The following is a 16,358-nucleotide window of genomic DNA, read 5'->3' as shown; positions in this document are numbered from 1 at the left end:
AGATTTTTCACCTTAAAAACTATATCTTCCTGTTTTTCATACCCCTGGCAAGAGGGGGGAAGTATGCTGGAAGGATAACTTGGAGTTAGCAATTGGTCCCCATTGTTGCTCCAGCAACAACTCCATTCATAAGCTCAAGCAAAGCTCATTTCTGCAGATACCGAGGCTGCAAAAGGACTGCAAGGAGCATGGAACAAAGGCAAATATTACTTCTAATCGAGGTGAGATAGAGAAGAACATTTATTATAGAGACATAACAAGATACTGCACAGGAGTAGATGACTGGGTCCATGCTAATCATCAACCACTTATTTACATAAATCCTATATTTATCCTACATTCTCAACCATTCTGTAAAGATTCTCTGCACTAGGCGCAATTTATGGCAGCCACTTAACCAACCAACCAACCTTTGCGACATGAGAGGAAACCAGAGTAGCTGGAGGAAATCACGCATGGTCACAAGTGAATGTGCAAACACCATACAGAAAGCACTGGAGATCAGGAATGAACCTGAGTTTCTGGCACTGAGAAATGGCAACTCTTCTAGCTGTGCCATTGTGCTGCTCAGGATTAATATATCTGCACCAAAAAAATTCTATTAATGGAAATACTGTAAAAGTAATTGAATCTGGAATAAAACAGATTAATAATCTTTATTTAATGCCTTGCTTCACATGGCAGATACCCTGGCCCAGATAAACAGGTTTAGAAAGAAAAGCTTGTGAAAAGCGTGAACACCTGGTCCAGTATACAAAGTAAGTCATCTCCTGTATCTCGATTATATTAGCAAGAAAATGTGAGGCAACGAGACCAAAATTGAAGTGATCATTAACTCAAAAGAAATTTGTTAAAGTAGTACTGGTGGTGGCAAGAAAGTGTATTTCAGTTACTTGGAAATCAGACTCTTATTTAGGAATAGATAGATTGAATATAGAAATTCAAAAGTCTATTCCATTTTTTAAAAAAAAATAAAAAATTAAAGGAGAAAATACAATACATTTCTGAAAATTTGGGACCATATATGCAAAAGATAGGTACTATTATTTAATTCTATCTCTTCCAATTGCTGGAACCTACGACAACCCTCCGCAAGATGAGAAAAGGAATTATAATTTGATGAAGTCCTTGGTGTCCTGTACCCTATCCTGGTGTAATCCATTAGTTTTTTTCTTAGATTTTTTCCTTCTCTTTCTTTCTTTATTATATTACTATAGGTGATGACGCTTCCACCAGCGTTGTCTCCGCTCCATCCTCAACATTCGTTGGAGCGACTTCATTCCTAACATCGAAGTACTCGAGATGGCAGAGGCCAACAGCATCGAATCCACACTGTTGAAGATCCAACTGCGCTGGGTAGGTCACGTCTCCAGAATGGAGGACCATCGCCTTCCCAAGATCGTGTTATATGACGAGCTCTCCACTGGCCACCGTGACAGAGGTGCACCAAAGAAAAGGTACAAGGACTGCCTAAAGAAATCTCTTGGTGCCTGCCACATTGACCACCGCCAATGGGCTGATATCGCCTCAAACCGTGCATCTTGGCGCCTCACAGTTCGGCGGGCAGCAACCTCCTTTGAAGAAGACCGCAGAGCTCACCTCACTGACAAAAGACAAAGGAGGAAAAACCCAACACCCCACCCCAACCAACCAATTTTCCCCTGCAACCGCTGCAACCGTGTCTGCCTGTCCTGCATCGGACTTGTCAGCCACAAACGAGCCTGCAGCTGACGTGGACATTTACCCCTCCACAAATCTTCGTCCGCGAAGCTAAGCCAAAGATATACTATATAATCTGAGAATATGTAACTTTTTTTAATTAATATAGTTTTAGGGGTTTGGTGGGGTTAGGGAAGGACTATTAAGGGGAGGGTGTATAATTACTTCTTGTAGCCAGAAATAATTTGCTTAACTATAGTAAATATATAAAGCTGTATACATACTCCATGTATGAAATTTTAAAATAAAATATTTTTTAAAAAACGAGGCAACTGTGGGAAAAGATGCTCGAGATAGTTAATTGGGTCACTGGCAGACACCAAAGCTTTTAGAGACTAAGATGGAGTTCATTATAACTGGATATAAACTTCACCACCAAATTTGGGTGGCTGAGAAATTACAAATTAACCTTGGAAGCCCTGCTTTGAAGCTTCCCCAGTCCTCATTTTATCAGCAGAATGTGACATTTTAAAATCAGTACTAGGGCAAAAGTGTATATACAATCATTGGTATGTAGTAATGGATAGCCTAATTCAGCCTAGTACCTCATTTGCTTTAATGAATTAAAAAAGAGATCGGCTATTTAGCCCCAGGGTATCTATTGGCCAAATAATTTTGAATATGGATGATCAAAGCTCATATTTAGTTGAATTCTCAGGCATGCTTCAGAAATAGTACTGAAAGTGACATGACATTTTTAAACCAACCTTCTATTTTTCATGTCCTTGAAGCTCTCAGGCACATACTAAATTCAACCGCCCATACTCTTATTCTGCTTACCCTTTGCCCAACAATATCCCCCCCCCCCCCTCCCTTGGTCTAGATTCCCTGGAAGAGTAAATAAGTTCTCCATTTGTACATGTCCATACACTTATTTTAAAATCTTTAAACCATCTTGGGTTAAGAAATCAAAAATAGAAAATAACTATCAAATTCTATGCCGACCAAATAGTGGAAGACCTTCATTTCCACAACTAAATTTCTAATGTGCAATGATCAAATACAATATGCTAGATTGGGCTTCTTTAGAGAAAGAGACACCTGGTGTATCTAATCAGTCTTACTTCCTCTTAGCATGCAAATTTTGCCATAAGCAGATATGCAGTTCCCCAAAATAAAGTTACACATAAAGTTGTTTTTTCCCTTTTCAACATACTGGGTAATAGAGAATTTCTTGCAATACTTTACAAAATACAAGCACCCAATGATGTGTGCTTAGCCCACTGCTCTACTCAATCTACACCCATAACTGTGTGGCTAATTCCAATGCTGTCTACAATTTTGCTGACGACACTACAGTTGTCGACAGAATAACAAATGGCAATGAGGAAATGTACAGAAGGGAGAAAGATCAACTAGTTGAGTTTTGTCACACCAACAACCTTGCACTCAACATTAGGAAGGAGATGATTGTGGCCTTCAGAGGAAGCAGTGGAGAGGATCAAGAACTACAAATTCCTGGGTGTCAACATCTCCGAGAATCTGTCCTGGAACCTCCATGTTGATACAATCATGAAGGCTTGCCAGTGGCTATATTTTGTGAGAAGTTTGAGGAGATTTGGTAGGTCACCAAAAACTCTTGAAAACTTGTGCAAGTCTACCGTCAAGAGCATTCTGGCTGGTTGCATTATGGTCTGATACAGAGGTGCTAATGCTTAGGACAAGAAAAAAAGTCTAGAGAACTGTTAACTCAGCCTGAGAAATCACAAGCACCAGTCTTCACTCTATCAAGAGGCGATGTCTATCCTCAAGGACCCCCACTACCAAGACCACCCCTCTTCCCTCTGCTACCATGGGAAATAGGTATAGAAACCTGAAGACGAGCACTCAATGGCACAAGGGCTGCTTCTTTCCCACTCCCATCAGATTCCTGAATGGACAAGGAACCACAGACACTGCCTTACTTTGACTTCTTAGACTTTTTTTTGTAGGCTGGTTTATATAAATGTTTGCACTGCAACGCTTCCGCAAAGTTATGAATTTCATGACATGCTCATGACAAATTCTGAAAATCAATTTTCTTCTCATATTTTAAGACACAGAAGTTTTATGAAAAGGAATAAGATTTGGCATTCTCTTACTGAGATTTGGTTCACCCTTCATATTCCAGTTTTGTTCTGCTCCCCTGCACTACAAGCTTTGCATTTCCATCTTGGTTTTTCACTTACCCAAGACTTGCATGCCTGAAATGGGCACTCTTCATTCAATGTCATGACAAAACTACTGACCTTTAATCAAAACAAGAACCATTTAGAATTAAGGTTTATATTGCAGGAAAATATTTGAACAGAGAGAACAAAAAGGAAATGTCCTTGATAAGTGAGAGGGAAGGTGATAATTAATGACAAGTGGAGGTAGTAGAAATAGGTGATGGATGCTCATGAATAATCAAATACTGGGAGAGAAGTAAAATTCTAAACATAAAAATGAACGAAAACTAAATCCTGAGAATGTGGAATAAAGGGCTGGAATGGTTGATTCTTTGCAATTGTTGTATTTAAATTTGAACCCAGAAGGTAACAGCCTGCTGAGTTGGGTGCTGTTCTTTAAGTTTGTATTCCACTTATTTAGAGCAGAAACAAATATGGAATGAAAAGAAGGTTAAAGTATCAGACATCTGGAAGCCTAGGTTCACCCATATGGATTGAGTAGAGACGTTCTTCAAAAGAGTTACTCAGTCTGGTTTCGCCAAATCAGAGAAGAAAAGCCCATGACCATTGAACACCATTACCCAAACTAGAAGTAATGGAAGAGCCTTACTACTCTGCGTGGAAAGTGATTCTCAATAACAGCAAAGAGATTTAAAAAAACATCTCCTATTGGTGTATTAGGAAGACCCAACATCTATTGGGTGACTGTTTAACTAAACACTACCACATTGATTACTAGCAACTTCTGCTCTTTGTTTGCCACACTGTGCAATGAATTTCAAGAAATAGCACTTCATTTTCAGACTAGGCATGTCACACCATGTCGAACTTGACAAGGAATTTCACATCTTCAAATAATCAGTAGTGCCAGCCACACTGCTCTCATTTCCTCCATTCAATTCTTCCTCAGTCTTTCTGACAATTTCAGATTACTTTGTCTCCTGTTTCCACCTACCATTATGCATTGCTGGTAGAAACAAAAGGGACAAAAAAACAATCCAAGTCGTTATGGTACACAAGACTGTCACTGAATGTGTAAAACAACTGCATTTTCATGTCTTTGCACTAAAATGAAAAGATGCTACAAGTTTGAGACATTCACAATTTGGCAAAGATGATGATGGACCAAATGCGCCAAAATTCTTACATGCTGTCGCTGAAAAGGCACTTGTAAAAATAAATAGCAAATTAATTAAATTAAATTAGACAATAAATACACAAGATAGATACAAATATTCACATTAATCCCAAAAAAAACATAATAACCCATAATAAGTGTACCAAGAATTGGATAACTGTTAGAAATAAACTATTTTTGAACCTAAAGGTGCTAATTTTTCGGTTCCTGTACCTTCTCCCCAAAGGTAGCAGTGAGAAGAGGTTGGAACCAGAGTGGTGGAGGAGGACCTTTATGATGTTGGCTGCCTTCTTAATGCAGCACCTCACATAGATATCTGCAACAGACAGGAGGGAAGAACTTGATGTAGACCTGGCTATGCTTACCATCTTCTGCATTTCTGGGCAGTCAGAACCAGATAAAATGTCTTTCAAGTTTGGGAACCAATTTTCATTCTGTAAACAGTCAATTTGCTTTTAAAGATAAGCAGTCCAGATGTACTAGATAAAATTTTAATTGGACCAAGTCAATCTCTTGTGTATTCTGCCTCAGTGGCTCAATACGTTTGAATAGAAAGATAAGTTCAGAAAGTTTACTTTCCAGTTGGAATTCAAAGAAATGTTTTTTATATTTAAAAAAATATTCTAAAAACTTAGAAGTGTGATTTTTTAAAGCTTTTGGATATTTTGCATATTTCTAGAGATATTTCCAACAACTCAAACAATTTGACAGCTTTAATGGAAAACTCAGCCTTGCATCATGTTGAGAATGGTAAATTATCTCTACAATGTACCTATAAAGCAAAATCCTTATTCGCTGTAATCAAACAAGTACTTCTGTTTAAAAAAAAGATACTTCAATAGTATATATTAAACTACCCCATACAGAAAGAGATAATTTAAAAGATAGATAATAATATTCACAGTTACATTTAGAAAAAAAAGTGACATTTTAATAGTGTAGGCAGGTGTGATCACTCTGCCACTCCATCCGAAAATCCACAATAAAATCCTTGTTGAAGTTGAGAGCAAGATTGTTGTTCTGGCACCATCCAACCAGTTTCACCATCTCTACCCTGTCTTCTGACTCATCTTTTCCCATTATTCCACTTTTGCCAGCTGTCAATACTCCTGCTACAGCAGAGCTTAAGCAGATGGCGCCATCATAAGACCCTACAACATGAAGGGCTTCAGCAACCAGCTTTGTTAACAAAGATGCCACTTTAAAAAGGTCCATTCAACACAAGTGCAGATTTTGCAGTGCATCAGGGAATGCTGAGCTGAAAATTTCAGGCTTCCTGCCCTCCATCCCCTCCCCACCATAACATTTGCTCTAAGATATAACACTGCAAATTTTCAGAGTTGAATTTTGTATAATCTTGTACTAACAACTCCATAGAAGGAAAGAACTTGTATCACTGATTTTTTAATATATATATATCTATATAAATATATATTAAAAAAAAATATATAAAATATATATATTTTTTAAAAAAAAATATATATAAAGGTTTCCAATTTTGCTGCATTAATATGGAATGTCAATTTTCTACTCTGTAGATTACTGCTGAATGAACATGCTGAGAGAAGGTCTGGTACTCCTCCTCAAGGAAGGAAAGATCATTAGGAAAAGCCACTACTAGTCAATATCAGGCTTCTGACATCTGATTCAATGCAAAATCTGCAAGCAAAAGAGTTACTATTATTTTGGCTGTAGATTGAAGAAACCATCCTGGATAAATGCTAACTTTAGGGTCAAAGGGAAACAAAAAGGAGAAAACAAATTTGGATTAAAATCATATGTCTCAAGTTTACTTCAATGTTCATTTCATTGATGCAGTCTTTAAGTCAACTACTCATCAATCAGAATTAATTTTAATACAAAATAGAGCTCGTCAGAGCAGTGTCCTGATCAGGATCATCTACGGCTCGATCCATTAGAGTCAGAAGAGAGAAAATGTACTCATGACTACATACTTATTCCATTCATACATCATAGGATAATGATGCAGCCAGCATCACAATACAGCTTGGCCTTAACCACCTTTGGACTCGCTCAATAAGTGACAGGTAATATACACATCATACAAAATCCAAGCACCTCGAACAAGATAACCTATTTACCATCACCATTAATGCACCATGTGCAAGGCAGTTACCAACCCAAGCTACTGACAACTCTCACAATTTGTTGGTGTAATGTAAGATAAGGGAACATAAGCACAAAGAACACAGCCTCCCTCCCTGACTTACACACCATCCTGACTTACAAATAATTTTAAAAAAAAAATCACAATTCTTTCATCTAAATTCTTGAACAATTCAGTGGGTCACTTTCACTAAAGAGACTGCAGAAATTCAAGATGGCAGCTCACCAAAGGGAAATGCAAGCAGGGAATAAATATGGGCCTTAATACCATAAATTATGAACAAAAAAATAAGGGCTCCTATTGATGCAGTGAATTAGTTGAATACACAAGACTAGAAAAATATAAAATTCAGTACAGTTTCCTGATCTTTGCTGTGGTATGTATACTCAGCTAGGGATTCCATAAGGCATCAACTGGAAATACAGGTAACATTTCTATAAGCAAAAACATGACTTGGAACTTTAATCTTCTCTGGAGTCAAAGAATTTCCTGAGAATTCAAAGTGCCTACATTAGGAAAATTAATCAGATACAAGTACAAACACAGAATTAAATCAACATCTAGTTGGAATTTTTTTTCATTCTCATCTTTTCTGAAGTGTACCAAAACCTAATGAAACTACGTCCTTTTTCTTTAAGAGAGTAGAAATACCAAAGTGCAAATGTTTTGCTCAGATTCCATCTGTAAATTGCATTCAGTTTTGAGGCAGAATCTCAAAAACAATATTCTTAATCATGGCAAATGTATTCACACCTGCCAAGATTATTTCAGGGTTGAAAGAGTGAGATAGGAACTAGTCCATTTTAAAGTGAAAGTCAATGGTATAATTGAACACAGAAGTCCCTTTTATATTACAAAACCGTGGTATTCCCGTAGACATGACCCGATTTGCATGTACACACAGAACGGAAAAGAGTCAAATATGCTCCACTGCTGAGAATACCTACCTGGGTGGATCAAAGACGGGCAAGACTAAACCACACTCCCCCCCACCCCCCCAATCCACCTTCGATTCTTTCAGACAGTGCTCGAAAGGTGGCTAAAATCCAGCTTTCAAGCTCTGTGTAATTGGGCCTAAAGTGTGGTGGAAATCTGGAGCCTAAAAAAAACCATGGAGATTCAATTATATTTTCTAAACAAATTAATGGATTTTTTGAGTAATACACCAATTGAATTGGATCATAGAGATCAAAATGGTGGAACCATGTTAAAAAGATTAAGCTGTCTTATATTTCCAAGAAGGAGAAGAAAGATGGATAAATACACTGAGGACCCAATAATGGTCCACAATTTGTTGGTGTAATGTAAAGTCAAATCACAATTAAATTTTGTACAGAAGTTGACAAAAATAATAACTGAAAAATACACAGCAAAAAGCTGAGTAATTGAAGTTATTTGACGAGATTTGACTGGGATTTAGCAAACGTAGCAGTAGGTTGGGACATTTGAATGAAATCAACATGCTTTTAATTTCATACCTGCCTTTGCAAAGTAATAGAATTAGAATTACTTCATTAAACTCATTAGGATTATACAATTATAGTTCAATTTTCAACACAAATTAAGGTTCATAAAGGTGATATCCAAGCTTGATTGTGACAGTTATCTGAGAAAAAAGCATCAACCTAAACTCAAATGAGCAATAATCATATTAATTGCAACATTTTCACTAGAGAGTGGTTGCAAGTTTACAAACAGATGTAAAAGACTAACTGCAAAACCACCCAAGTGCAGCAAAGGAATTGCCATTATTGGCTGTTCAATTTCCAGTTAAGATGCCCAAACCAGTTGACAAAAATTTTGTTTAAACTCCAGCACTCTGCTTTACGAATACTCGAATTACAAAAATTCACTTTTACAAAGTGTTTTCTTTTACGAAAGGATTTGAATGGGTTTTTGCTTTTACAAAAATAGCCTCCAATAATCTTTGCTTTACGCCATTTCAGCTTACGAAATGTTTCATAGGAACGCTTGGTTTTATAAAGCGCAGTATACACGTATCTATATTTTTAAAAATTACACAGCAAAAGTGCAATGTTGGCAGATAATTTCCAACAACTCGCCTTCGTGTTCCATGACATTTTATATAATTTTGCAGATTAAATCTATTCAGTAAAATCTAAATGAAGCCCAAATCATAAACAAAGTTCTTGACTATTGCAAAAATAAATAAACAATCAAAATAAATATATAGTGTACTGTCAGGGACAACCCTATAGTATTCATGAAAAATGTCTTGTTCTCATGGTGGTAGTCACCCGGGGACTGGTGATCAGATGCATGTTTGCAATCACATTTCTGTTACAATGTAAAGAATGTACATAGAACAGTATAACATAGTGCAGGCCTTTCAGCCCACAATGTTATGCTGACCTTTCTAAACCCACTCCATGATCAATCTAACCCTTTTCTTCTTCACAGCCCATAACCATAGTTCTCTATTTTTTCTAACATCCATATGCCTGTCTCTGGTGTCAGTCATTGACACCTGGGGAAAAGGTGCAGGCTGCCCACTCTATGCCTCTCAATCTTATATACGTCTATCAAGTTGATCCAAAGAGAAAAGCACTAGCTTGCTCAAACTTTCCTGATAAAACATATTCTCTAATCCAGGCAGCACCCTGGTAAATCTCCTCTGCACTCTCTCTATATCTTCCACATCCTTCCTATAATGAGGTAACCAGAACTGAACAAAATATTCCATGTGGTTGAACCAAAGTTTATAGAGTTCAACATTACTCACAGCTCATGAACTCAATACCCCAACTAATGAAAGCCATCCTATCAACTTGCGTGGCAACCTTGAGGAATCTGTAAGACGTGGATCCCAAGATCCCTCTATTCCTCCACCCTGGTAAAAATCTTGCCATTAATTTTTAAAATGTATTACTGCACACTTTTCCAGATTGAACCCCACCTGCTACTTCTCCACCCAGCTCTGTATCCTATCTAATATATACAACAATCTTCACTATCAAGGTTCAAGATCCCTTTTATTTTCACGTAATAATCCATTAAATACGTTACATACATGATATACTTTAACTTTTGAGTGTCGTAAGGCAAACAAAGTGTCCAATGAGCATTGCCTGGCACCCCTAACAATGGGAGAAAGGGAAGCAAAAGAGAGTCCCATCAATGTCACTGAGTGTCTGTGGATTTGCCTCCAGCACTCCCGCCACCTCTGCAGCCTCTCAAACTTCTGTTCAATTCATCAGGAACCCAACCTCCAGATCCAAACCTCCGACGCGATCAGAAAGCCTTCAGTGCCCTAGGCCCTTAGGGAGCTCTTTGTCCTCTGCCACCTCTCGAATCCCGGCTCTGATACCTGGTTCCCATGAGCCAATGTCCAGCAGCCCATGCAAGTCCCCTGATAGCAAGTTGCCTTCAGCCTGTGTGGTTCCCTTACTTGCTGAGCCCCTCGGTGGTCTGCTGCCATAGACGCTGTCCTGTAGAGCCTTTCAGCCCCTCACTAGTTCGCTGCCACAGTCACTTTCCTATAGGGTCATCTCCAATGCTTCTCTTTTCCAATGGAGGGTGCTCTCCCTGTTTCTGGTGCCCTGCGCTGGCCCACTCTTCCCCTGGAGTTTGCAACCCCCTATGGCCATTGCCAAGCGCAGGTGCCACCATCTTGGCCCAGATTCCATGGTCGCAGGATTTTACTTTACAACACCATTGGTTCCTTCAACAGGTGTTTAAAGCCTGCACGGAGCTGCTGGCATTAGGACTGGGCTGTTGAACCCTTCAGAGTCTCCACTTTCTGCTCTCCTGAGTCTGCGGCAGCACCGCTATTTTTTTTTATTGACAACATCTCCACCCTTTGTGTCATCTGCAAAATTACTAACCTGTCCCCTCCATTTCCTTATCCAAGTTATATATAAAAGTCACAAAGAGCAAGGGTCCCAGAACAGATCGCTACAGAACACTGACCTCCATCTACCACCACCCTCTGCCTTCCACAGGCAACCGAGATGTTTGTCACCTGACCAGGTTCATTACCTAGTACTAGATCCAGCATGGCCTCTCTTCTATCCACTGCCTGCATCAAGCATCCTTCTTGGATGCACCTTATGAATTCTGCCCCATCTAAACTTTTTTCACTAAGAAGGTGACAATCAATATTAAAGAAGTTGAAGTTCCCAATGAAACCAATCCAATTATTTCTGCACCTTTTCAAAATGTATCCTATTATCTGCAGGTCAGTGCCCCAATAGCTATTGGGAAGCATATACAATACCCCAAATAGAGTGATTATTCCTTTCCCATTTTGGATTTCCACCCAGTAGGATCCATTTGATAAAATCTCCACGACATCTTCCTTTTACTAACCTTAATGAACAATGCCACTAACTATAATGGCCACATCATCGCAATTCCATGTTCTGATCCATGCTAAAAATTCAACACCCTCATTCTTCATACTTCTTGCATTAAAGTTAACACATCTCAACCCACCCACCTGACAGCATTGATGCCTTGTCCACTCCCAATCTTTGATTGCAATCTCTCTACACATTACATTGACCTTTACACCCACTCCTCCAATATCTGACCAAACACACTGGTTCCAACACCCTGCTACCAATCTCAATTAAGCCTTTCCCAGCAGCTCCAGTAAACCTGTCTGGAAGGGCATTAGTCCCACTCGAGTTCAAATGTAACCTGCCCCTTTTATAAAGGTTATATTTTCCCCAGAAGTGATCCCAGTGATCCACAACTCTGAAACCCTGCCTCATTTTGTCTCATATCTTACACTCAATATTCTTAAAAAAAATCTCACCTAACAGATCATATTATTTCCATATTTCAAAGTTCAAGATTAGGAGCTCAACCTTCACTTCAAATAAATTCTAATCCTCAGCGCAAAATTAGACAACCAAGTATTTTCTTGTGACAAGAAACTTGAACATACAGTAGTTCAACTACAACAAAAAAAATTCACGTCCATGGCACAAAATTGCTATATTGAACAGTTTTATTTTGTGAAACATCAGAGCTGGTAATGGTCTCACAATGCCGAAAGAAAAAAGACACTTCTCCATTTTAAATGGGTGACATTTTATTTGTAAGCAGTAATACCTTGCTCTAGATTGCTCCCACATGAGGAAGCATGAATCACCCTATCAAATCCCTCAGGAATTTTGTTTCAATCAAGAACAGCCAAGTTAGTCCTGGTTCACAAGAAAACCCAGTATTCCAGGCACTGTATTCGTTTAATGCATCTTTTCAACTCATTAACTTCCTTCCATAAACGAGCCCGAGACTGGGCATCAGGCTCCAGATGCATTAATGCTCTCCATAACTGATGCATAATCTTCCAACTCTGGCATTTTGTTCCCTCAGCGACATTATTAGTTTACGTCATTACTTGCTTTTCCTTCATTCTCGCATTTTGCAAGTTGTGCACTCAGACATTCAGATCCCATTGCATGTCAATCCTCAATCTCTTACCACTTAGACATGTTTCTCAATGTCCCTGCCAAATAGGTAATTTCCATTTTCTTCCATTGTACTCCATTTGCTTAATATTTGCTCACTCAATTAACCCCTCTATATCTACATACCACTGCAATTTCACAAGATGGAATGTTCAAATTAACTAGACCCTGACAACCTTTCATTCTATCATCAAACAAGAATTCACCCGAGTAAAATAATCAGCTCCAATGAATTTGGCTGCAAACATCAAATGTTGAGGAGATTTTTTAAAGACAACGAGAGGACGATTTAGAGGTCAAACGTTAAGATCAGATCCATTTAAACATATTCAGTAGGAATATTGTACGAGTTGCCCCAGGGAAGTATTTTAAAAGTGAGACTCTGCCCACAATCTCATCAGGGAATGAAAATCCATCAAAGGAAAAAATCATTCTAGGGCTGATTCTTTCATAAAGTTTGGACTCCCTGGCGCCAAATTGAATTCAAGATCAGAAATATAACAAGGAAATGTTTATATTTCGACCATGAATAAATCAGATCATCACTCTCCAGAGCGCATGGAGTTAGGCGACTGAGCAAAGTCAATAGTGCAGGTGTGTTGCGCTCATTGGTTTATAAAATGGGAAAGGAGGACGTTCAAGTCTTTGGGGCCAGACGGGCAGGTGTAGGCATCCGCCTCGAAGGAAACGCTCGAGTTAATAGCAAACGTCTTTAACCCATTACCTTCCCGGTTACTCTCCTGGCAGGCTGCCGTTGTTGGGCTGAGACTGCGGATTTCGGCCGGCACACAGTCTCTGCAGAACGAATGGAGACATGGCAGCAATCTGGGCTCGCGATTTGTAAGATCCCTTTTGCAAACCAAACAGGTCCTGAACAGACCGAGTTCGCCTTCAGCAGACTTCCCCTTGCCTTCATTTTCGGCCGGGCGATGGCCACTGTTGTGGGAGCCACTTCGGTCCATCGTTCTGCTCCTTCCAAAGCAGAGGGTTGCCCTCTTCCACCCCTCCCTGCGCACCCGCACCGATCTCAGGCGCAGGAGGGCTGGGGAGCTGTGATGTGGAGAGTTGCTCTCTTACATGACATCATTCCCCGGGAGGGAGAGCAGGACAAGTCAGCCCGTGAGAAAGGCGGACTGTACGAGATATTTCTCACCGGCTCGTCAAGATCTCAGTGGAAAAAAAAACCCCCCGTCCTGTGAACGTCATGTCAGCTCGTGGGACTGGTCGAAATGCGAATGACGTACGCGATGGGCAAATCAACTGCGGCTCGGTAAATAGCAATCGAATCACTCCCAGCCAAGGTCTGGGTTTAAAAGTCTGACGCAACATTGCATGTGGCACAAATTCAATGAACCCCTCAATAAAAGAAAGTGCGTGCACGCTGCAGCGCAAGTCTGAACAGCAACAATCTACGAGACTGGGGAGAACAGGAATATTTTCTGCACCCCACCATTTCAGTGCCCTGTTTCAATTGCTTCGGACGTTGCAGGGGGTTCTCTGGTCCGCAACCCGAACTCGGTCAGGGTGTCATTTTCTGCAGGGGAAAAGGGTTGTGGGGTAGCAGTATCGCGCAGAGAAGGATTAGAGCAGACTGCCCTCCGCCATGGTTGAACAAGCCGCCCAGCTGTGCCAGCCACGATCAGAGAGCTCGCAGTGATTCAAGAGGGCAGTTCAATATCACCTTGTCAAGAGCATTTGTGTTTGCTTTCACAACGTTGACCACAAACAACGAATGGGGTTTTTAAATTTAGCTTTAAAGGTTAGAGATACCACCAAATCTAAGCCATCCTCGGATTTTCCACCCTGGTTGGACATTATGCTGGGCAGATTTATATTTAGATCACTAATTGTCCAAAATAGTTTTAAATTGTCATTTAATTATAAATCATTCATTTTGAAGCATTTATTTCTAGCCTAGACCAACCATTCTTAACCTTATTTGACTATGGCCCATTAGGACTCTGCTCAAAGTGTGAAGCACTCATGTTTCGGACTGTTCTCTTGGCGACAACCTACAAAAAAACATAAAAAATAATTGTGTCACTTGAGGTGAAAATAAAACATGGCTTTAACTGAAACGTACTAAAGCCCCGTTGACAATGACTAACCTCAACAAGCTGTTGGAGTACTACCGATTATTGTTGTCTTCCAGGTGTATCAAGGGTTAAAGTTGAAAGGAATAAGGTCCGTCTCTGTGGCCAACCAAGCTTATTCCTAGATGAAATAAATAGTTTATTTTGACAAAGAATATTCAGATTTTAATATTGTAATTATTTTCTATAAAATTTACCAAATAATACTATTATTAGCATGTTTCCATTCATGAATTTTCAGGCCATAAATTTAAATACATCTATTCAAATTATTAGTCAGAATAAATGATATGAACCAGAGAAGAGACTAGTTAAAATAGTTTCAATTGTAGATAAACCAATCTACTTGTGATTAAGATCATAACTGAAAACCATAAATATAATATGGTTACTGAAAAATCCACGTTGAAATGAAGAAAATTTGCAAAGATATTTTGTTGGATTAATGAACATAGGCTGCAAGTGAGCCAACAGCAGTTATGCATCCAAGGGAAAGAAAGCCAGGTAAATATTCGATGAGGAAAAAATAGAAGACTATATGGTGGAAGGAGTCTGCACCTATTGATGGAATGGCCTGGTTTTTTTTTGCTGGAACTAATTTATAAAATTTGTCATTTCAGTTTGTTGTGGGTAACATAAAGATTGGAAACAATGCCTGAATTTTGAGGCTAATATAATAAACTTTTAGCCTGTTCAACTTTAGTATCTTCTTTTGTTAATATAATTTATTCTGACTAATAATTTGAAGAGATGTATTTAAATATATGGCCTGAAAATTCATGAATGGAAACATGCCAATAATAGTATTATTTGGTAAATTTTATAGAAAAAAATTACAATATTAAAATATGCCTTTATTAGTGGATATTACATTTGCTTTGTTACAAGCCCAGAGGACCCATAAACCCAGCAGCAATAGATATTCACCAAGATAAATTGTTACTTAAACAAAAGTTGCTTTTAATTATCTTTAAACTTGAAATCAGAATTACACTTTAACTTATCACGATTGACTTAACTAACCTAACTTAACCCCTTTCTAATTCTAAATGCATGTGTATGTAATGTAAGTTCATATGTAAGTTCAGAAAGGTTCTTTGGTTCACAGTCCAATCTCACTTCTCAGTTCTTCAAGTTCACTGCTTGCAGGCAATTCTTATACTGTGCACATAATTTAACATTTATAAAGTTCACCAGGTTTTGGTGCTTGATAGGTAAATAGTTTCCGCTCAGGAAGGTTTTTGTCAGTTTTCAGGGAGAGATTTGTTGTTCCAGGTCAGCCACTTCAGTGTCTTGCTGACAAAACTTGCCCCTTCAAGGTTCTCCAGATGATAACCTCTTTCTTTCAGGTCACCACAGAGTTCCTTTTTGTTTCTCATATTCCAAGTGAAATATTAGACAGCCAGTCGTTTCCTCTTGCATGAACCACAAGGGCTTTGACCAGGCTGAACCAAGAACTCACAACCCATCTTTCCAAATGGGGTTTTCCACAAGCTTGCCAGCTTGTCCTGTTCCAGTCTCAGCTGCTGTTGCTGGCTGTATCACTGTAGAAGTGATCTCTATGTGTCTGTCTGTCTGTCTGTCTCTCTCTCTCTCTCTCACTCCCACACACACACACACACACACACACACACACACACACACACACAAAGCCTGTTTGAGTCTCTTTGCCTACAAAACAAAATGACCCTC

At 39.1% G+C, this 16,358-nt stretch overlaps 1 protein-coding gene across 11 annotated transcripts in view; it reads right to left on the bottom strand.

The window, feature by feature from the left end:
- Window positions 1-16,358, bottom strand: part of trim66 (tripartite motif containing 66) — a 337,321-nt gene that overhangs the window by 178,309 nt on the left and 142,654 nt on the right. For 4 of the 11 annotated variants that reach the window (XM_069897347.1, XM_069897373.1, XM_069897330.1 and 1 more), the window contains 2 exons: window positions 14,682-14,787; window positions 14,508-14,585 (listed from right to left, as the gene is read on the bottom strand). Coding sequence is in view for 6 of the 11 variants with exons in the window: in XM_069897318.1 (XP_069753419.1) it covers window positions 13,298-13,535 (238 nt within the window). In the remaining 5 variants the exon portion in view is untranslated. Of the gene's footprint in view, window positions 1-13,297; window positions 13,790-14,507; window positions 14,586-14,681; window positions 14,788-16,358 lie in introns of those variants that run through there. The other 7 variants (XM_069897318.1, XM_069897307.1, XM_069897286.1 and 4 more) reach the window with 5 other exon arrangements.

The sequence above is a fragment of the Narcine bancroftii genome, chromosome 1, assembly GCF_036971445.1.
Source record: "Narcine bancroftii isolate sNarBan1 chromosome 1, sNarBan1.hap1, whole genome shotgun sequence".
NCBI lineage: Eukaryota > Metazoa > Chordata > Chondrichthyes > Torpediniformes > Narcinidae > Narcine > Narcine bancroftii.
Note: the sequence above shows the minus strand (reverse complement) of the source record. Positions and strands in the feature narration are given on the sequence as shown.